Genomic DNA, 23,873 nt, shown 5'->3' on the forward strand with positions numbered 1-23,873 from the left:
TGGTGCGTTAGTCAGGCAACAAAAAACATCAACATTCAACAATTATAAAGAAGAAAGAATTACATAAAAATAAAATTAGAGCTTAAGGTACAAATATGGAATAGAATGTGAATAAGTACACACATACTAGCATTTAATTACAATGTAATTTACAGCATTATAAAAAGTGGTTAAAAGTGTTTTTACAGTGCAGAGCAGTTACAAGGGTAGTACACAGAGGGGACAGGGCTGTCTAGAATGGTTGATCAGATTAACTTGCACCAGATAGTCCATACATATATATATGGATTTTAGTAAGCCATTTGATGAAGTCCCACATGGTAGGCTTTTCCAGGAGTTTAAGGCACATGGGATCTAAGGGGGCCAGCTAACTGGATCTATAATTGACTTGGTGATAAGAGGAAGAGCTTAGTGGTGGAAGAAAGCTTTCCTGAGTTGCTCTGAGTTCTAATCAGAATTGATGTTGGGAGTTTCATTGTTTATGATACAAATTAATCACTTGGAAATGAATGTAGGAGGTATGATGAGTAAGTTTATGGATGACATGAAAATTTGTAGTGTGGTGGACAGGGGGGATGTTTTGTGCAAGACTGAAACAGGATATAGATCAGATGGAAAGATGAGTGGAACATTGGCAGGTGGAGTTTAATCCAAAAAATATGAAGCAGTGCATTTTGGGAACTTGAATCGGGATAGGACGTAAATAGTGAATGGCAGGATACTGAGGAATGTTGATGAACAGAGGGATCTTGAGGGTCAAGTCGATAGTTCTCTGAAAGCGGCAACACTAGTCATTATGGTGGTCAAAAAGACATATGGCCCCGGAGTAACGCTGTTTGGTTTGGCCATATTCATGGGTATTCATGTGTGGTTGAATGACAATTAAACGAACTTTACTTTGCCTTCATAGAATGGGGCATAAAGTATAAAAGTTGGAACGTTATGTTGCAACTTTACAGATAGTAGTTAGAATGCACATGGACGATTGTGTGTAGTTCTAGATACCACATGATAGGATTTTCATAGGGTTCTGGTCTCCTGACATTTAACATTTGGGTCCTTGCTCCCTTTTAAGCATTAATCCTTAACATAATCTGGTGTCTCCACCATAAAACAGTTCCTCTGACCACTGTATTGACCAGTCATTTCCCCACCCTCCCTGCGACTAACCACAGGCTAACTCCTGGGATGACAAGGCAATTTCTCAGAATGATTGGGCTAATTCCTGGGATGAAAGAGTGCCTTAACCCAAACAGCTCAAGAAATTGGATCTACTGTATATTTTTTGGCGCTAAGAAAAACGAGGAGTGATCTTATTGAATTGTATAACATTCTGAGGTAAATGTTAAGATGTTTCCACTAGTGGGAGAAAAATCACATGAGGAGATGCGGCCACAAGACACTCATTTAAAAGTGAGGTGCAAGAGAATGTCTTTTGGAGGGCGGGGGATCTCTGGAATTCTCTGCCTAAAAGGCTGCCAAAAGGAGATCATTGGGAGTATTAAAAAGGCAAATTTTTGAAAGACTGGGGAATTGAGGGCAATCGGGAACTGGCACAGAGGAGGAAGTGAGAATTTGGGTAGCTCAGCCAAGATCATTTTGACTAGCAGGGAAATTCTTGGGGCTTGAGAGGTCCACTCCTGCTCTGATTTTCTTGTCTTCCTATTCCTTCAGCCACTTGAATCATGAAGACAGACTGGTGTATTGCGAGAAGAGGCCATGGTACCATGAAGTATTCTAAGAACTGCAGTTTTGATTCTTGAACCCGCCCGGTTTCTGTTAACAATGCGGAATGTATCATGTGTGATGCATAAATTACCATTCACTGGTGCGGAGGCTGATTAGCGTGATCAGATATCATTGCTACCCCTGCTATTTTAGTGGAGGCATTATCCTATTTAAAATGTGGCTTTCAACCTGTATCAGAACAACATGGAGAAATGTGATGAGTGTTTGCTCTGTAAAATTGTGCTCTTGATTCTTGCTCATCTTCAGCTTTCTTCCTTTTTCTGACTGCAAACTTTGCATATTCGACACACAAATGCTGGGCTAAATGCTGCTCTCATCTCACTAGAAGCTCTTGACATGATCAGCGCTGCTGGTTCCTGTCACAGCTGTGACTGTATTTTTATCTCCTAGAAAGGAATAATAGCTGTTAAGCAGCAGCAGAGGAGAGGAAGAGGGTGGGGGAGGGGGCGCTAAATGGAACCTCCTGGTGGTCTTCCAGATGGCCAAAATGAAAGGTTTTAATGCAACCATACGTATTAGGAACTTCAATCCACTAAAACATCTGACAAGCACACCACAGGGTATTTACGATTTTAAAAATGTTGGCAGTTAACTATTAATAGAGAGAGAGAGAGAGAGAGAGCGATAGGGAATGTAGGGAGAAAGCAAAAGAGGGCAGAGGGAGAGTGGCGAGACAGTGAGAGAGGAGGAAAGATGACAAAAGAGAGGGAGGAAAGTGAGGAGAGAGAGAAAAAGAAAGGGGAGCAAGACAGACAGAGAAGGAAAGGAGAAAGGGGAGGAGAGAGAGAGAGAAGGAGGGAGAAGAGAGGGGGAGACTCAGGCAAAGAGAGGAGGATGGAGAAATGAAAGATAGTGAGAACGAGAGAGAGAGGAGCAGGAAAGAGAGAGGCAAACAAAAAAGAGAGGTGAGATGTAGTGAGGACAAGTAAGAGAATGTGAGAGAGAATAAGAGAGAATAGGAAAGAGAGATAGAGAATGAGAGAGAGGGAGAGAGAGAGAGCCAGAGAGAGAGAGTGAGTATGAGTTTCAGAAGAAGCTAAGGTCAGATATATCAGAATAATAGTGGAGTAAAGGAAATTACAGAGGCACGAGAGAGGAGCTGGCCAAAGTTGATTGGAAGGAGCACTATCAGGGATGACAGCAGAACATCATTGGTTGGAGCTTCAGGGAGCAATTCTGAAGGTGCTCGAAAGATTCATCCCAAAGATGAAGAAGTATTCTAAAGGCAAGATGACACAATTGTGACTGACGAGGAAAGTCAAAGAGAGCATAAAAGCAATAGTGAGGGCATATAATACAGCAAAAATAGTGGGAAGTTAGAGGATTGCAAGCTTTTAAGAACAACAGATGACACCTAAAAGCCATAAGGAGTGAAAAGATGAAATATGGGGATAAACTATCCAATAATATCAAAGAGGATTTCTCTAAAGAGTAAAAGAGAAGCGAGTGTGGATACTTGACTGCTAGAAAAGACAGTGGGGAATACAGAAATGACAGACAAACCTATTAAGTATTTTGCTGTAGAAGACACCAGCAGTATCAGTATAAGTGGGATGTGTCATGGTCTCTTGAGTTTAGAAGGAGCCTGGGTGATCGCACTACCACACTCTTAAGGAACTTGACAAGTTACAGAGGAGAGTTTCAGGCTCAAAGGTTCAAAGGTTCATTTATTATCAAAGTATACAACTCTGAAATGTTTCTTCTCCAGATAGCCATGAAACCAAGAAAGAAAAGAAAAGAATGGCAGCATGATAATCAATCCCCAAATACTCTCTCCCTGAACAAAAAATCAAACAAAAACAAAACAGGCACATCAATCTCCAAATCCCCCTCCCTCGCACACAAAAACGAGAAAATCAGGCGAAAAACACAGAATTGAAAAAAAAACCACAAGTCTGAAGAAAAAGTTCACAGACCAAGTCCACATCCAAAATGCAGAAAACCTGGGCAACATTCTCCATCTCTATAGCAGAGCGATCTCACCAAGGATAAAAAGGCAGTCTACCCTCTCCGGCAGCGGAGTGATCCCCCAGTGGTAAAAAGGCAGGCAGCTAGTATTTTAATCTCCCTCATCGCTTTAATCGGCAAACAAAAAAAGCTTTAATTGGTGAAATGGAGTCAAACTTCAACTCACAGCCTTCTCACTTTAAGGTTCTCACATGCTGCCTCTGTCTCCCAGAATTCCCTCAGAAACTGCAGAGCGCTGAAACACCTAAACGATCTCCAAACTGCAAATCACAGTTCCACAATCACAATCAAGACAAAAATCAAACATAAAAGGCATGAAAGAAGTGAAATATATAGTTTCATGATCTATCCAGAAGATGTAGACCAAAGCAGTGTTGTACGCAGGCGTCATCTTGACTATTACTAAGGAGAAGGTTCTTGGGATGTTGAAAGGTGTGCAGGTGAATAAGAATTCCAGAGCAGATAGACTACATCCCAGGGTTCTGAAAGACGTAGCTGAAGAGACTGTGGAGGCATTAGTAATGATTTTTCAAGGATCACTAGATTCTGGAATAGTTCCAGAGGACTGGAAAATTGCAAATGTCACTCCACTCTTTAAGAAGGGAATGAGGGAGAAGAAAGGAAATTATAGGCCAGTTAGACTGACTTCAGTGGTTGGGAAGATGTTGCAGTCCATTACTAAGGATAATGCTTTGGGGTACTTGGAGGCACATGACAATATAGCCCAAAGTCTGCACTGTTTCCTTAAAAGGAAATTTCACCTGACAATTCTGTTGGAATTCTTTGAAGAAATAACAGGCAGGTAGACAAGTGAGACTCAGTAGATGTTGTATACTTGAATTTTCAGAGGGCTGCTGACAAGGTGTCACCTAACAAGAAAAGAGCACATGGTATCACAGGGAAGATGCTGGCATGGATAGAGGTTTGGCTGACTGGCAGGAGGCAAAGTGTGGAAATAAAGTGGACCTATTCTGGTTGGCTTCTGGTGCCTAGTGGTGTTCTACAGACATCGGTATTGGGACCACTTCTTTTTGCTTTATATGTTAATGATTTGGATGACAGAATTGATGGCCTTGTGGCCAAGTTTGCGGATGATATGCTCGGTGGAAGGGCAGGTAACATTGAGGAAGCAGAGCCTCGCAGAAGAACTTAGCCAGATTAGGAGAATAGCAAAGAAGAGGCAGATGGAATCTAGTGTAGGGAAGTGTAGGGTCATGCACTTTGTTAGAAGGAATAAAAACATAAACTATTTTCTAAATGGGGAGAAATCTCAAAAATCCAAAGTTCAAAGGGACTTGAGAATTCTTGTGCAAGATTCCCTAAAGGTTAACTTGCAGGTAAGGAAAGCAAATGCAATGTTAACATTCGTTTTGAGAGGATTAGACTATAGGAACAAAGATGTAATGCTGAGGCTTTATAAGGCATTGGCCGGACAGCAGTTGGAGTATTGTAAGTAGTTTTAAGCCTCTTATCTAAGAAAAGATGCACTGGCATTGGAGAGAGTCCGGAGGAGGTTCATGAGAATGATCCCAGGAATGAAAGGGTTAATGTATGAGGAGTGTTTGATGGCTCTGGGCCTGTACTCACTAGAGTTTAGAAGAATGAGGGGGAATTTCATCGAAACCTATTGAATATTGAAGGGCCTAGATAGAGTAGATGTGGAGAGGGTACTTCCTCTAGTGGGTGAGTTTAGGACCAGAGAGCACAGCCTCAGAATAGAGGGATGTCCATTTCAAACGGAGATAGGAGGAATTTCTTTAGCCAGAGGGTGGTGAATTTGTGAAATTCATTGCCATGGATGGCTGTGAAGGTCAAGTCATTGAGTATATTAAATGCAGAGGTTAATTGTGTCTTGATTAATCAGGGTATCAAAAATTACAGGGAGAAGGCAGGATAATGGGGGTGAGAGGGATAATAAATCAGGCATGATGGAATGGCAGACCAAATGGCCTTGGTTTTCTCCTATGTCTTACGGTCTTATAGTATTATGACAATTTCCAACATTAAGGAACCCCAGTAATATTAAACTCAGTAGAAATTAGGGAAAATCTTTTCATTGACTGTAACAATAGGAATCCCAAAAGAAGATGACTAAGGGAGCTGGAGAAGAAATACCTCAAAGCCCAGGGTATGTCGGCAAGAGGAAGCCCCCGACACGGATTCCTCCATGTAGGTGGAAATGTGACAATTCACAATTGAGTGGAGTGTTTAGTTCCATTCACAACTTCAGATAATGAAGCAGTTAATAGCCTCAGGGAATAAGATCAGGACAAAACATTCAAGCATGCTCTGGTAAGTATCATGTAACATTTGTGTCAAAGTTATGTGAGACAAATAGTAAGTCTGACTATTTCTCTGTTATATTTGGTAGTATTATCTGTGTCAAATCTCCTGACATCTATATCCAAAAGCCTACCATTGCCTACCATAGTGCTCAGGAATAAGTTCTTCATCCTCTTGAAACTGTGCAGAACCATCAAACACCCATTTCCACTAATCCTATTTTATTCTCCCCATACTGTGGTTATCGTCCTTTCCTCTACCACTGACACAGAAAATAGAACAGGCAGTGACACAGCCTTTCGACTCACAGTGGTCTTCCAACTCACAATGTTGTGCCCATCTTTTATCCTACTCTACAATCAACCCAACCCTCCCCTCCCACACAGCCGTACACATTAGGGACCGTTTATGGCAGCCAATTATTATTATGATTATGAGGACACGCAGTGCCCTTTTGAGTGGTGATAGAAATGCCAATGTGAATGGTGATGGAAATGATAACTGCAGGCCTAACAATGCTCGAGTAGCTGTCTTGACTGGCATCCTATGCACCAGCCTAACTGTTCCCTCTCTCCACCAGCCTTGTGTCACAGCTCCAGTCTCCAACATCTGCAGCAACCTATCAAGTCTTCTTTTACAGCAAGTCTAACCTTTACAACCTCAGAGGATAAAGTAGCAGACTCATGGGAGCATTAGAACCCCTAAATTCCCCATTAATGCACACACCATTCCAATCACTAATCAATACCAGGTTAAAATGCTGCGACGACTTCTCTGAAAGCACTAAGGAAGCAGGACTAATCAATAGCTACAGATATTCAATGGGGTAACTCATCTCCACCCTTTATGGAGGAATCAGGGATAGGCATTAAAGGATGGCTTCGCCAGTGTCTCTCATCACCTGTGAATCAAGGGGGAAAGAAACAAATATCTCAAATTCCTACTAAAAGCTTTCCACCACCCGCAAAAGTGAACTTGCAGAAGAAGAGAGAACGTTCAGCACTTCATGTTAGTTCATGTCAAGATTCAAAGATGCAAGATTATTTATTGCCATCTGTCAGTGCACGAGGGTAAATGAGAATGAGGTGATTGTTACTCCACATCTCATGTGCAATAAAAATACACAATGAGCATAAAGAACACAATTTACACACAATAAATACAAGTATAAAAGCAATCCTACAGACCACAATGTACAAGTAATTGCTTGCATGTGACTCTATATAGATAAGATTATGACACATCGACTGATTGTATGTACACAAAGTGACACTAGGTGCAAGAATATCTGTACACAAGGTGACTCTGATAGGAAATGTTAATATGGCAGTGACTTTTGGCAAGCGGAACTCTTCTGGGTTAGCAGCAGGGCACATGAGAGCACAGTAGGACAGTGACTGTTAGTGTAGGTAAAAGATGTGGAATGTGATTGTGAAGTGGCAGTGCATGGGGGGATGAAGAGTGTTAAGGGGTTGTGGAGAGGAGTGACTGATGTGTACGTAATGGTGTGAGGGTGGAAGGGGGTGGGTTTATAGTGTGGGTGTCAATCAGCCTGATGGCTTGGGAGAAGTTTTTGTTTTTGAGTCCAGTGGTCTTGGCATGGGTGCTGTGTAGCCTCTTACATGATGAGAGTATCCCACAACAGCTAAAACTTTCAACACCATCCAGAACTAAGTCAGCCACTTGGTTGAATCCATTAACCACATACAGTCCTGAAGCAATGCAAACAAGATATGGTGGAGGTACTCAGCTGGTCAGGCACTGTGGTCAGCATGAACTGGTTGGGCCGAAGGGCCTGTATCCAAGCTGGATTGCGCTTTGACTCTATAACATGAACATTTTTTTCTCCACTCTCCATGAGGCAACTTACAAAACCTACTGCTTCAAAATTTCTCACACCCAAATGCCACCATGCCAATGAATGGCCCCGTGGGCTCAGGGACTAGGCAGTCGTGTGTATATAGACATGCTTTTTCTTTTCCGCAGTTGATGCTCCCATTGTTACTGCACTTCTCCCACATCCCAGTGTTCTGGTATTAGTCCAAACATGAGTAACAGATCAACAGATCTTGAATGGGAATTGACATAGAAGTAGGAGTTTTTGTCTTTTTTTTGATACGATGATTGATACCTGACATAAAGTCCAAATGGGTCACCCACAAGGAACGTCAGAAAATGGCTTGAAGCCCAGGCTTAAGTTTTGAAACAAGGGCCTGGGAGAGTCATGAGGGAACCTCACCTAACTTCACTCATGTGCCAACAGGAATCAGAGACAGGCTTCAACCTTCAACCCTAAAAGACAGAGACCCCCTGGCACTCACTGAGCAACAACACACACTCTGGTTGGCACGTAGAGAGAGCTTGCAGAGGGAAAGGAGGTAGCTCCCACATTTAATAAGGGATGAGCGGGAATCAAGGGACTTGCCAGGCAAACTAAACAATCCTGGCAAGAAGTAGTTACTTTGGTCTCTTTCAGGAGTCAAAATCTCCGCACAATGGAGCTATGATCGAGGAAACTTCTTGCCATCTATTTACACCTACAGTTTGGAGATAATCACAGGTTATGCTATGCAGATGTCTGGGTTCATTGAGGGTCATAGGATTATAGAGAGATACAGCACAGAAGCAGGCCCACTGAGTTCATCCCATAATTTACTAGAATCCAGCATTTTCCGGGCAAGATGGCATCTGCGTACAATGCCCTTTCAATCTTCCGGACAGATCAAGAAACCAGATATTTCACTTCTTTTATATATTTTACTGTTTTTCATGCTGAACGTGATTCTGGAACTGTTGGAACCTGTTATATGCAGTTTGGGGATCATTTGGGTGTTACAGTGCTCTGCAGCCTCTGAGAGGATTCCAGGAGGCAAAGGTGGTGAACACGGGCAAGCTGCAGGACGGGGTGCAAGCTGGCGTTCGACTCTATTTTGCCGATTAAAGCTTCCGTTGCTTGCCGATCAAAGCAACGAGGGAAATTGAAACATCGAGTCAAATGCGGAGGTTTGGAGCTCATTTGGGTGCTTCTGTGTTCTGCAGTCTCCGAGAGGATTCCAGGAGACAGGCAGCTTGCGGGAACTTCATGGTGAGAAGGCTGTGGGACAGGGCACAAACCATTGTTTGGCTCCATCTCAGCGATTAATGCTTCCATTGTTCACTGATCCAGCTGATGAGGGAGACTGAAGCATCGAGGCAACGTGGAAGGCGAGTGCCAGCTGCCTGCCTATTGATCACTCAGTGACCAGAGAGAGGGAAGAACCAGCCGCTGTGCCCGGAGAATGTTACCCAGGTTTTCCATGTTTTGGATGTGGACTTGGACTAAAACCCTTTTTTTGCCCCATCTTTTTCGGGTTTTTTATGTGTGTGCATGGGTATGCCATTTGGGGGCCAATGTGTCTCCTGCTCCATTTTTGTTATTTTTTGTGGGGGAAGGGGGGGGATTTGCGGGTTGATGATTGAACTGCCATTCTTTTTCTTTCTTGGTTTTGTTGCTATCCGGAGAAGGAGAATTTCAGAATTTGTTCACTTTATAAATGAATAAACCTTTGAACCTTCAAACTTAAATGTATAATGTATTTATTATTCAACCTCCTGCTTCAATATTCCAATCAACTCCCCCAGGATTTATCATTCAGCTATACATTAGGAGCAATTCACAGATGCAATTAACCAACCAATCCATACACCTTTAGACTGAAGGGGGGATTGGCTTCCCATAGAAGGCAGAGGATGATAGTAGGCGGAGAGTATTCTGCTTGGAGGTTGGTGACCGGTGGTGCTTCTGAGAGAATCTGTTCAGGGACCCCTGCTCTTTGTGATTTTTATAAATGACCTGGATGAATAAGTGGAGAGGTGCATTAGTAAGTTTGTAGATGACATGAAGGTAGGTGATGGTGTGGATAGTGTAGAAGGTTGTCGTAGGTTACAATGGTATATAGACAGGATGCAGAGTTTGCCTAAGAAGAGGCTGATGAAGTTTAACCCAGAAAAGAGTGGGGTGATTCACTTTGGAAGTTTGGAAGATGGAAGGCAGGGTACAAAGTTAATGGCGGAGTTCTTGGCAGTGTGCAGGAACAGACGGACCGTGGGTTCCAAGTTAATAGATCCCTCAAAGGTGCTGTGCAGTTGATAATGTGGTTAAGGAGGCACATGGTGTACTGGTCCTCATTCATCAGGGGATTGAGCTCCAGATCCACTAGGTAATGTTGTACCTCTATAAAACTCTGTTTAGACCGCACTTCGAATACTGTTCTGCTTGCTTCATTAAATGAAGGATGTGGAAGTTTTAGAGAGGGTGCAAAGGAGATTTGTTATGTCTTGTAACTCCAGAAACTAATCAAAAAAAAACACAAGATGGGGATACTTGTTAACTTTGTTACTTTTCCTTAGTGAGGCACTCAGATGTGATGGTGGCATAATGATGTATGCCATTCACGTACCTCTTACATATAACCCATATTGAACTATATAAACAATAAAGAAAACTTAAACAAACAATACATTTACAATATTACTCAAATATTGCTAAAATATTAAATATACAGTATTCATCCCTGCTTAGCTATAAACTCCAACTTGATGTAGAATGCTTCTCAACTCAAGTATGTAATGTATTGCTCTCTAGTAATCTAGTAGTCTAGTAAGAGTTGACTCTGGGACCGACAGCTCTGGACACCTTTCTTTTCTAATAATTGACTCTGCTTTCCTCAACTGATCAATGTGTCGTCTCCAAATGACATCGGACACGATCTCCACTGTGCAGGAGAGTGGTCCAGTTCTGTTCTTAATCTTTGCAAGTACCCCACGTTTGATCACCACCATAATCCCTCGCCAGGATTGCTTGTCTGGAAGCGAAACATTGAACCTCCTTGTTGGAGGAGCGCTCAGTTTGTCTCAGCTGTTTGTCCTGCATGCTCTTTCCGAGACTGGGTTTGAGGAGATCCGAGCATGAACACAAGGGGTGACCTGGGAACAGCATAAGTGGTGAGCTGTTGGTTATGGAGTGTGCTGCGTTGCGATATGCCAAGAGGATATTGGTGAGTTTCTGATTCGCTGTCATTACAGTCTGTTTTGCTGACCTTACTCGCAATATATTCTTCAGACTCTGGAAAAAACTTTTTTCCAAGCTAGTTGGAGCTGGGTGACATGGTGCAGATGTAACATGTCTTATTCCACTCATTTTTAGGAATGACTGAAACTGTTCCACAATAAATTGTTGTCCATTGTCACTAACTAAAAGATCTGGAACACCTATTCTTGAGAAGAGGTTTTTCAACACATCAACAGTGTGAGAGGCTGTAGTGGGGTTATTGGGAACACCTCTGGCCACTTTGTAGCTGCATCCACGACTACCAAGAAATTTGTGCCCATGAATAGTCCAACAAAATCCACATGAATCCTCTTCCAGAGCAATGCAGGCCTCTCCCAGGGATGGAGAGGTGTTGCTCTTGACATCTTCTGGATGTGTTGGTATGTCAAGCAGTGCATGGCAAGCTGCTCGACCTGCTGATCTATCCCAGGCCACCAGACAAAGCTTTGAGCCAACACTTTCATTTTGAACATGCCCAGATGACCAGCATTTAACTCCTCCAGCACTTTAGCTCTTAGCTTGGATGATACGACAACTCTCAATCCTCCCATAAGACAACCTCCATCAAGGGCAAGTTCATTGCAGGGCTGGTAAAAATGGGGGAACCTGCATGCTCCAACCATTTTGGGTGGCATATAGACCTGAGACAGTGTGGGGTCTTTTCTGGTTTCCCTTTGGATCATCTGTGCTATAATAGGGAGACTTCTGATCAGTATTAGGAAGGACACATCAAGAGAAGTGTCCCCTTTTGTTCATTCTTCAGACACTTCCTTTTCCAAGGGTAAACGTGACAACCCATCAGCATTTCCATGATCAGTTGTCCACTTGAGTTTGATCTTGTAATTGTGTCCTCCAAGGAGCAGAGCCCATCTCTGCACTCGTGCTGCTGCTGTTAGCGGAACACACTTCTGTAGATTGAAAATGGATCCTAGGGGTTGATAATCAGTAATGAGAGTGAACTCTCTGCTATACAAGTACTGGTTGAAACGTTTTATACCCCAAACCAGACACGAGGCCTCTCTGTCAATCTGTGCATAATTTTTCTCTGCAGCAATTACAAAACGTAACGCAAAGGCTATTGAGCGTTCATTTCCATCAGTCATAGCATGTGCACATATACCAAATGGCAAGACGTCACAGGTAAGTTTCACTGGATGTCTACAAGACACCTGCTTTGTCCATTGCCATCTCTTCCCGATCTGTAGTAATGAGTTCAAGGGGTGGAACACAGTAGCCAGGTTTGACAGGAACCTGTTCTAGTAAGTGACAAATCCTAAAAAGGGCCACAACTGTGACCTATCCTTTGGCCTTGGGGCATCCACCACAGCTTGAATTTTCTCAGCACACTTGTATAATCCCTGTGCATCAACTGTATGACCACAATAGGTGATACTTGGTTTAAAGAATTCATACTTGCCATATCACCTCTGAGCCCATAATCTTCTAATCTTTTTAGCACTGTCTTGAGATTTTGGAGATGTTCCTTTCCATCCTCACTGGTAACAATGATGTCATCCAGGTAACACTGAGCGCCTGGCAGCCTTGCGGCACCTGGCTCATAGCTCACTGCCAGAGTGCAGGTGCAGATGCTACTCCAGAAATAAGCCTATTATAATGATAAAGACCTTTGTGAGTGTTTAAAGTGAAGAAAATTTTGGACCGTTCTTCCATCTCCATCTGTAGGATGGAGATAGCTCATGCCTCAGCTAAGTCCACTTCACCGAAGTGTTTCCTTCCTGAAAGGCTTGCAAAGATATCCTCTATCCTGGGCAGAGGGTATTGATTTACTTTCAGTACTGGGTTGACAGTAATCTTAAAATCACCACAGATCCTGACATAACTATTCTTCTCACAAATAAGTGAAAACCTGCAGATGCTAAAACTCCAGGCAGCACACACAAAATGCTGGAAGGACTCAGCAGGCCACAAACAAGAGAGAATCTGCGGATGCTGGAAATCCAAACAACACACACAAAATGCTGGAGCACAAACGCTTGGCTATTGGGACTGCTGCCATTGTCCATAGGCTCCACTCAACCTCGGAAAGAATTCCTTCAGCCTCCATGTGATCGATATACTTTATCATGGGCGGTGTAAGGGACAGGATAAATGGGTGTGGCATTTTCATTTAACATTATTTTATTCCTGATACTCTTTGTTTGAGTTTTCCAATGCCATCCTTGAACACTGCTGTGGTATCATCCAGTAGCTTTCTTAATTCCCTTTCAGTTGACTCTGTTGCAGGGGATGTGGCAAGCAAATGGTGACTGGATCTCCAGTCAAGTTGTGGTTCTCTCAGCCAGTTACAGCCCCACAACAGTGGACCTCCTATTCTTACCACATACAAGCCCAATGAAGTTTCTTGGTTGGGGTATTTCACTGTCACAAATGTCATTCCCACAGGAGTTATCTTTCCTCCAGTATAAATTGTTAGTTAGATATCTGCAGGCTTCACTTCAGTATCTTTTAAATGCCGTTCAAGCTCATTTTGTGGAATGACTGAAACAGCCAAGCCAGTGTCCAATTCCAGTTTAATTAATCTGCCATTCACTTCTTATCTTTTTCTCTTCCTTGTTCAGTTGATCTATTTTGTCATGCCTAAAATGTTCTTGGTATGTGTCCCACCTTGTTGCATTTTCTGCAAGTTTCACCTTTAAACTTGCATTGGCCTGGTGTATGTAAACACTTGCCACAACGGTCACATTATTTGTTCAGCCAGGCCGGTTTCTGTTTAAGTATTGCAATTTTGTTCACACTCTCATCTATTGCTGACTGCAACTCAATTCTGTCTCTGGCTGCTGTTTCCATTGATACAGCAAGTTCAACTGCACTTTAAAATGTGAGTTGTGATTCAGTTAAGAGTCATTTTTGAATGCATTTGTAAGATTCCACAAACTAAGTGATCACTCGGTGCATGATTAAGCCCACTACTGAACTGACAATGCTCAGTCAATCTATTCAATTCAACCTCATAAGCTGAAATAGAGTCCCCTTCCTTTTGATTCCACTTATTAAACCTAACGCTTTCGGCAATCAACGATGGTTTTGGTTCTAAATGTTCCTGCATAATATTCATCATATCAGCAAAGCTCAGTTTGACTGGGTTGGTTGGAGCAATTAAACTTCTGAGCAAACCGTATGCTTTTCCATCTATTGCACTCAATAACACTGGCACTCACTTTTGATTGGCTTTTTTATTTGCGTCAAACTACTGCTCAAATCATTCAGTATGCATTATGCAGTCATCTGCAGAGCAATTGAACGTTTGGTGTAGCCAGCCATTTCTGCTTTTATTTATTATTATTATTATCCGGTACTCACTGTTCATGAATCTGTGAATTTCAACATTTTTCTTCTTCATTTTTAACTCGACTATTCCCTTCCCCTTCCGAAGAAACACATGCTGAACTTCAACAGGTCTGTGGTCATTTTGGGTCTATGTTAAAACTATCTTGTCACTAATGTTTTGTTTTATTACTCCAGAAGCTAATCAAGAGACAAACACGGAAGACAGTGATATTTGTGTACTTAGTTTATTTTCTTTAGTGAGGCACTCACTTTTGACGTGGTGGTGTAATGATGTATGCCACTCACATACGTCTTAGATAATGAATTATGTAAACAACAAAGAATGCTTAATCAAACGATGTATTTACAATATTATTCAAATATTACTGAAATGTTAAATACTCTATAGGATTTACCAGGTCTGGCCGGGATCTCTTGCTGTGAAGTCACTACACCATCCGTACAGACATTACACTGATTAGAGTAGGGATTAATTTATTCATATTGCTATAATCAGTCCAAGTAGATGTTGAAATCATTACGTTGGAATTTTTGTATCATATGGACGCTCCAGCCTATTTATTGGGGTATCAGGTTGGTGTTTTAAATTGATGTGTGGAGATGTTCACCAGAGTACATTGAGGAATTTTATTTTCCATCGGAAGCAAGATTCAAGATTCCAGATTCAAGTTTATTGATCATGTGTACATCGAAACCTACAGTCAAAAGCATTGTTTGCATTAACAACCAACATACTCGAGGGTGTGCTGGGGGCAGCCCACAAGCGTCTCCACACATTCCAGTGCAAACCGCATCCCCCACAATACTCAGCAGAACAGTACCAAACACAACAAAACAGAACACAATAAGCAACGAGACAAGTCCCTGTTCTCCCTTCCAGCCACACTCCAAGATAGAATGCATTCTTCAGCCTTAATCATCAAACGGACCTGGACTCAGACATGGATTTGGTTGCGCACACACTGACATTAGGCCTTTGACGACCCCAGTGGTGTCGCAGAGATTCACAGATCTGGAGCTCTGCCCAATGGGCCTTGACTTCCAGAGTTCCAATTTGACCCTTTGAGCCTTGGTGCTCAGTACTGATACCAGGGGGCCAATTCACTGAACCCGGGGGCTTTCAGATCTCATTGCTCCTGCCGCACGGAACTCTGATTCTGGATTCCATCGACAACTCAATGACCTGGGAGAGGGGGCAGTACCCTTCATCCACACTGGTCTGTCAGCTGGACAATCTGACCTGGTCCGCTGATGTCCCATCTCCGCACCACTGCCCTTCAAGAGTAGAGTGGAGACTTAAGACTTAAGATGCTGGCCTGTCTTCTAATTTCTCCAATTCCCTGTCCCTAAAACCCTAACCTCTCCCCTAACTCCCCTCTCTGTCCCCAAAACCATCTCCACAAACCCAAAAAACACACTAAAAACACAACTAAGACTAAGCCACAACCTTAACAGAAGTCGCAGCTCAGCACCATCTTTACTTGAATGTCCTTGGGAATCCGTAGTCCCAGATAGTGCTAGCTGGTGGAATTCTCCACCATACTTCAGTGAAGACTCCCTAATGGTAAAAGAGTCTTGTGTACATGTGTGCTTCTGAGAAACAAGTCAATTGTCAGGAGGAAGTTCCTCTCCAGATCCACAACCACTTGCACATGTGAGGGAATGCAAACCTTTCCCATTGAAGGGGTGGTCTGGGTTACCTATGGGCACTTGAGTGTTGTCAATGCTGCTTGGAAACAACAATTCTTGGTACTTCTTCCTCCCCCACATCAAAGTAAATTAAACCATTATTTGTGAATGGTGCCTGGATGATCTCTCTGATGCTGCGGCTAGGACACACAAGCAGAGGGCACGCTTGAAGGAAAAGTTCAGAGTAAATTTGACTTTGGCGAAGAACGCCAGGCAGAAGAAAATGTGTGATGATCAAAGTCTCACAGCTCACTAACAGGCCATTCATCCTGACTAGTCCCTGACGAAAATGCCCTATCCTAGCCAGTTCCATTTGCCAGCATTTAGTCCGTAACTCCTGAACCTTTCCAATCCATGCACCTGCTAAACTCTCTTCTAAAAGTTTGTTATTGTACCTGCCTCACCACTGCATCTGGCAGCTCATTTGACATACATATCATACTTTGAATAAAATTTGCCCATTAAATTCCTATTAAATCTTTCCCCTCTCACCTTCAACCTGTGCTCTTTAGTTCTTGATTCCCCAGCCCTACAGAAACAATTAAATTTATTTACCCTGATTATGCCCCTCAAAATGCTATACACCTCTTAAAGGCGTGTCGAAGAGGTGGAGCTTTGGACGATGGCACCTAATGGTGCCTCCTTTGTTTGCATCTTTGGAACAGCTCTATTTCTATCCTTAGTATCTCTTTTTTCCCTTTTCAGGGTTCTTTTGAAGACCCTGACCTGGAGTTACATGCTGACTTTGGTTCTTTGCGGAAATGGGGCTCGCTCTCAGAGCCTCACGACCAGCTGCTTTTCGATATGCCAAGGACGTGGCCTGGAAGACTAGTGCGCCTCAGGGTGCCAGATTTTCATGGCTCTGGAGGCAGGCGGGTTCGAGGTCAGTGCCGCCACCTGATGTGTTGTGGAAGTATCTATTGAAACCTATTGAAACAGCTACTAATAAAATATATTGGATCACCATCTAAACAACAGCAAAACATACATCAGGCTGTCCCTCAGTATTGATCAACAAGTTCCAAAAGCCGGGCCTCTGTACTTCCATCCAAAACAGGACCTTTGAATTCCTCATGAGGAGACCAGACAGTGTGGATCTCCTCCTCACTGACAATCAACACAGGTGCACTTCAAGGACGTGTGCTTAGCCCATTGCTCTTTTCCCTCCACGCACATGACTACGAGGCTAAACACAGCTTAAGCTTCACCTATAAATTCACTGGTGATACCATTGTTGGTAGAATCTCAGATGGCGACAAGGAGGTGTGCGGGAGTGAGATAGATTGGATGATTGAGAGGTGACGCAAGAACAACCTTGTACTCAATGTCAGCGAGACAGGGGAATTGATTGAGGACTTCGGAAGGGGAAATGGGGAGAACACACATCAGTCCTCCCCTAGTATGGAGGCTTCAATACACAGGATGGAAAGAGGCTGCTGTGGGTTGTAGGCTCAACCAGCTCCATCACAGGCACAACTTTCCCCACCATTGAGGACAGCTTCAGAAATGCGACATCTATCACTAAGGACACACGCCATCTGGGAGAGTCCTCTTCTCATTACTATCATTGGAGAGCAGGTACAGGAGCCTGAAGACCCACACTCAATGATTTTGCAAAAGCTTTTTCTCTCCACCATTAGATTTCTGAACGGTCCATGAACCAATGAACACTACCTTATTATTCCACTTTTGCACTATTTATTGTTACTTTATGTCTTGGCATTGTACACTACCAGAATATAACAAATTTCATGCCATATACAGTAAGCCAGAGATAAACCTGATTTGATTCTGATAAGATCATCTCTCAGTCTCCTAGACTGTAAGGAATAAATTCCTAGCTTGTCCAATCTCTCCCTATAACTCAGTATCTCAATTCCTAGCAGTATCCTCATAAATCCTTTCTGCATTCTTTGCCAGTAACACTTTTCCTACAGAGTGACTGAAACTAAACACAATACTCCTAGCGTGGCCTCATCAGCATCCTGTACAAACATACCATAACCTCCCAACTTCTAATACTTGTTGCCCTGAATATGAAGGTCAGTGTCCCATAAGAATTCATCTCCACCTTTTCTTCCAGTGACTCCACTTTCAGGGAACCATGTACTTGTATTCCAAGACCACTCTGTTCTACAGTAACCCCCAGGGCCCTGCCATTCACTCTGAAATTCCTACCCAGATGTGACTTCTCAAAATGCAACAAGTCAGACTTACCCTGGTCTCCTTGCAGATTATTACACATCTCAGTGATGTGCTGGACCATTTTGGAAAACCTGAGCCTACCAACATATTGTTCTTTGGAGAGTTCCAGACAAACAAAGTGAACAAAACAACAAAGTGAGAGAAATGTAGTCCAAGGTAAGATTAAGGTTTTTCAGGTTGATCTAAGAATCTGATGTCAGTGGAGAAGAAGCTGAAGCTGAACCTTGAGGTATGGGAATTCAGGCTCTTGTTCCTCCTGATGGCAGCATTGAGAAGAGGACATGGCCCAGATGGTGAAGTTCACTGATGATGGGTGCCAGCTTCCTGATACTTTGCCTCTTGTAGATGTTCTTGATGGTGGGGAGAGCTTTGCCATTATGGAACTGGTTGTGTCCACCACTCCTTGTAGCCTTTTGCATTTCTACAGATTGGCATCTCCACATCAGACCCTCTTTGTTGTAGCCACTCAGTTTGAAGGTGCCTAGATAGGACACCCAACATCAGAATACCCCTTTAGATGGTGAAGAAACTACTAAACTAGTGAAAGGTGTCCCTGGTTCTACAGCGACCATTCCACAATAGTTGTAGCATGTTTCTGCTCCTACTTATTGTAGGTGTACCTGTGTCACACCTGGTATACACATAACACCAAGACAATGTCAGGCATGATCATCGCATAGAAATGCCCAGTCCAATTGCACATCTGCACAATTTCAGCTGGAAATAGTTTCCAGCTCATTCTGGACAAAATCAATATTGGATTCAGCAGTACCTTACAAACACACACTGTACAATCAAGTATTTAGGCCATTTATCTTCCTTTACGATAGTACATACACACTGACTGTTCCATGCATTTGGTGCTAAATTATAAGAGGTAGAATGCATTAGCAGTTCAATAAAATAGCTCAAATTGTCAATATCCTGTTTAGATGGACCTGCAAACAAAAAAGACCATCGCCCTCATTTGTCCCTGGCCAAGAATTACCCTCATTCGTCTGTGGACAGTTTGCAGGTGCAACAATAGGTGAAAAATGTCTTTAGCATATCACTTGAAAATGCTTTGAATCAGGCATGTGCACCAATCAATCTTTTAGCCTGGACTCTCTTCAAACAAGACTCTCCTGCAGGGGGTGGAGCTTCTGAAAATACACCATTTGTGTTTTTCACTGCCCGTTCTTAAAGGGGAGTGTTACTTAGACCAGCTGAAGATTACAGTGAGTTACTCGATTACCATGCACCATTCCCAATCTGCATGCTTCCACAAGGCCAAGCAGAACTCACCTTTAAGTGGGCATTGATGCCTCTGGGATCCCGGTCCTCCACCGCTGAAATCTGTCCTTTTGCTGCTGGGACATTTTGATCTGGCTGCCCTTGCTCCTCGCCGAGGTCAATTTTGGTTTCGTTCAATTGCTCGCCTGTGAGCATGCTTCCACATCCAATGGCGGAGGATCAGATCAGTGGCGGGGAAGGCAGAGCAGGCGGCAGCCGTTGAAGGGGATGGGACTGGAGCTGTGCTTGGAACTGTAGATGTTGCAGAACCAGCCCATGTAAACCTATAGCCCTGTTGGACGGCCTGTGCTATGTGAGCAGCCTGTCATTGGCATCAGCTGTTCCCAAAGCACCAGAGATTATTCTGTCTCTGACATATCAGGGAAAGGAATGCCTGATTGCAGCACTGTCTGCCAATGGCTGCCGGCTTTGGGCTTTTCGGCCTAATGCTGAATAAATACAGATTGCTTCAACCGTAGGCCACAGATTTCTCTCTCTAAATATAGACTTCTTCCTCCAAATGCTAATGAAAGTGGAAGCATTTCATGAGAGTCTGTAGTATTCCAACAATTAAACTGAACTTCACCCATGTTTACTGTTTCTCCAGCAGCTCGCCTCATTCCCAAACACCAGTTCTACTCATTTGCCCAATGGCTACTACTTGCTTTAAGGATTTTTTAATTGGAATACATATTTATGATTTAATAATTTATGTTTAATTTAAGTTTAGGACATAGAACATTACAGCACAGTACAGACCCTTCGGCTCACGATGCTGTGCTGATCTTTTAACCTACTCTAAGATCAATCTAACCCTTCACTCCTGCAAAACCCTCCATTTTCTATCACCCATGTGCCTATCTAAGAGTTTCTTAAATGCCCCTAATATATCTGCCTCTACCAGCACCCCTGGCAGGGCATTCCACACACCAACCACATTCTTGTGTAAATAACTCACTTCTGACATTCTCTCCTTTAATTTCCTCCAATCTCATTAAAATTCTGCCCCCTGGTTTCTGCCCTGGGAAAAAGTCTCTGGCTGTCCGCCCAATCTAAGCCCTTCATCATCTGTAAACCCCTATCAATTCTCTTCTCATCCTCCTAGTTCAATCAACTGATCCTCATAGAACAGGGTCTCTGATCCAAGGAGCATCCTGGTAAATCATTGCTGCGCCCTCCTTAAAGCTTCCACATCCTTCATTATGCACAGAGTGCACAACGTAGCACATTCAGCAGTACCAATGGTGGATATATCTCCATGGTTCTGAATACCTGACTTCTATGCTCCTTAACCCCCACTTGCTGGAGCTAGCATTCAACCTGGCATTGGTGCCAGTGAGAAGAATGGGTGTAATAATGATAAGCAGTACCCACTGAACGTCTTTTCTACCAAAAGAAAGGGAGGAGGTTACACTGTATGGAGTGTGCAGCACAGAAGCAGATAACCAATTATGTTCTCAAGAGATTCCATAGATGCTGGAAATCTTAAGCATCACACTCAAAATGCTGGAAGAACTCACAATTACCCATCATCCCTTAATTCCATGGTCCGCTGTCCTCTCCTATCAGATTCCTTTGTCTTCATCCCTTTACGTCTTCCACCTATCGCGGCCCAGCTTCTTACATTAACCACACCCTATCTACCCACCTGGTCTCACCTATCACCTGCCAGCTTGTCTCCTTCCCCTCCCCCCACCTTATTATTTTGGCTTCTGTCTCCTTCCTTTCCAGTCCTGAAGAAGGGTCTTGGCCCGAAACATTGACTGTTGATTCCTCTCCAAAGATGCTGTCTGATCTGCTGAGTTCCTCCAGCAATTTTTGGGTGTAATTGATCATGTTCCTCAGGAGCCCCATCCTGCCCTACATCACTGAACCTTATTAGTGTAGCTTTCAGCTTTTCCATCAGTTCATCTCAACATGACTAAACTCAGAACAATTTATTAGGTCAGACAAACCACATATTTGCCTGTGAAATGGGGCATTAATTTCCTCTGGTTTAAAAGCTCAGCTGGAAATTCATTCCCAGTAACTCTTGCTGCGAAATAGAGTATATTGTATGTACTTTGATAATAAATTTACTTTGAACTTCTCAACTTTGGTCCTTAGGTGCGATAGCTATTAATGCAATCAATGTATGTCAAAGTTCAAAGGTCAAAGTAAATTTATTATCAAGTATATATATGCCATCATATACAACCCTAAGATTCATTTTCTTATGGGCACAGTAGATCCAAAAACCATAATAGAATTAATAAAAGACCACACCTAACAGGATAGACAAACAACTATTGTGCAAAAGACAACAACATGTGCAAACACAAAAGAGAAAAATAATAGTAATAATAAATACATAAGCAATAAATATCAAAAACATGAGGTGAAGAGTCTTTGAAAGTGAGTCCATCGGTTGCAGGAACTGTTCAGTGATGTGGCAAGTGAAGCTCAGTTAAATAATCTCCTCTGTTTCAAGAGCCAGGTGGTTGAGGGGTAATAACTGATCCTGAACATGGAGGCGTGAGTCCTGAGGCTCCTGTACCTTCTTCCTGATGACAGCAGCGAGAAGAGAGCATGATCCGGACGGTAGTCTCCCTGATACTGGATACCTGCTTTCCTGCAACACTGTATGTTAACATGTACATGTGATTAATAAATCTGAGTCCACTGTACATGATACTGCCAGTACATTGTACCATTGCACTCTGTTTCTGAAATCCACTCCTTTGACTTCAACTTGGAAATTTAATTGCCCTTGGGTTGGCGATAAAACACTAAATATTGCCAACAGGGAATGCACTTCCAGACAAACGCTCCTTAACTAAAGAATAGCTCTCCTGATTGTTTTGCTCATTTTTGTCGCATGTTCCAGATGCTATTCATGCTCTGAGTAAAGAAGATTGTCCTGAATTACTAAATGAAATATTAGGAATATACATTCAGTGGTCACTTTATGAGGTACCTGTTTGTTTATGGAAATCGCTAATCAGCTAATCATGTGACAGCATGCAAGCCATTACTTTTCCCACCCTCCTGGCATCACCTATCACCTTCTATCTATCCCCCTCCCCACACACCTTTTTGTTCTGGCATATTCCCCTTTTCTTTGCAGTCCCGAAGAAGGGTCTCGGCCTGAAACATCGACTGTTTATTCATTTCCATAGATGCTGCCTGACCTGCCGAGTTCCTCCAGCATTTTGAGAGTGTTGGTTTGGATTTCCACGTTTGCAGAAATTCTTGTGTTCAAGATATGATCATGAGGTTCAGTTGTTGTTCAAACCAAATATCAGAATGGGGAAGAAATGTGATCTAAGTGACTTTAACCATGGAATGATTGTTGATGCCAGACAGGGTGGTTTGAGTATCTCAGAAACTGCTGATCTCCTGGGATTTTCTTGCCCAAGTCTCTAGACTTTACAGAGAATGGTGTGATAAACAAAAAGCATCCAGTGACCGTCAATTCTGTCCGTGAAACCACCTTATTAATGAGACAGGTCAGAGGAGGATAGTCAGACTGGTTCAAGCTGACAGGAAGGTGACAGTAACTCAAATAACCACACATTACAACAGTGCTGTGCAAAAAAGCATCTCTAAATGCACAACTCATTGAACCTTTAAGTTCAAAGTAAATTTATTATCAAAGTACATGCATGTCACCATATACACCCTGAGATTCATTTTTCTGTAAACAATCAAAGTACAAGGAAGCAATAAAATCAAAGAAAGACCACACGCAACAGTCATACAACAACCAATAGGCAAAAAAACAACAAACTGTGCAAATACATAAAGAAAGAGTGAACACTAGAATAATGATAACAGATAAATAAGCAATATGTATCAAAAACATGAGATGAAGTGAGTCCAGTTTAGTGGGAACAATTCAGTGATGGGGTGAGGGAAGTTGGGTGAAGTTATCCCCTCTGGATCAAGTGGACGGGCTATAGCAGCAGAAGACTATGAACACACGCTCAGCGAACACTTTATTAGATACAGGAGGTACAATGGTCAATAAGTGTAACTCAAGTGGATGTATTTTCTCCATCACACATGGAAATTATACGTGAGAACATTACTGCCAAGACGGGAGGTTGCAAGTTTAGGACATTAGTTGTATGAGGTTATCCAGGGTATGGGGTGCCCTGGGATGCTTTGTAATGCCTGGAGCATTACAAAGCATTCACTCTTTATTCTGACTGTGCATACTCTTACATAAGGAAGAAAGAAGAACCCTACCATGGTAAAAAAACTATCCTGCCAGTAGGAAACATTCATGAGAGCAGGCATCCATACTGAGAGATGGCATGGAATCGAG

At 42.8% G+C, this 23,873-nt stretch overlaps 1 protein-coding gene across 1 annotated transcript in view; it reads right to left on the minus strand.

Annotated features, from left to right (window-relative positions):
- Positions 1-19,872, minus strand: part of LOC140210872 (caveolin-2-like) — a 30,695-nt gene extending 10,823 nt beyond the window's left edge. The window contains exon 1 of the mRNA XM_072280132.1: positions 19,577-19,872. Within this exon, the coding sequence (XP_072136233.1) occupies positions 19,577-19,720 (144 nt within the window). The 5' untranslated portion in view covers positions 19,721-19,872. The remainder of the gene's footprint in view (positions 1-19,576) is intronic.
- Positions 19,873-23,873: the final 4,001 nt, after the last annotated feature.

The sequence above is a fragment of the Mobula birostris genome, chromosome 16, assembly GCF_030028105.1.
Source record: "Mobula birostris isolate sMobBir1 chromosome 16, sMobBir1.hap1, whole genome shotgun sequence".
NCBI classification, from domain to species: domain Eukaryota; kingdom Metazoa; phylum Chordata; class Chondrichthyes; order Myliobatiformes; family Myliobatidae; genus Mobula; species Mobula birostris.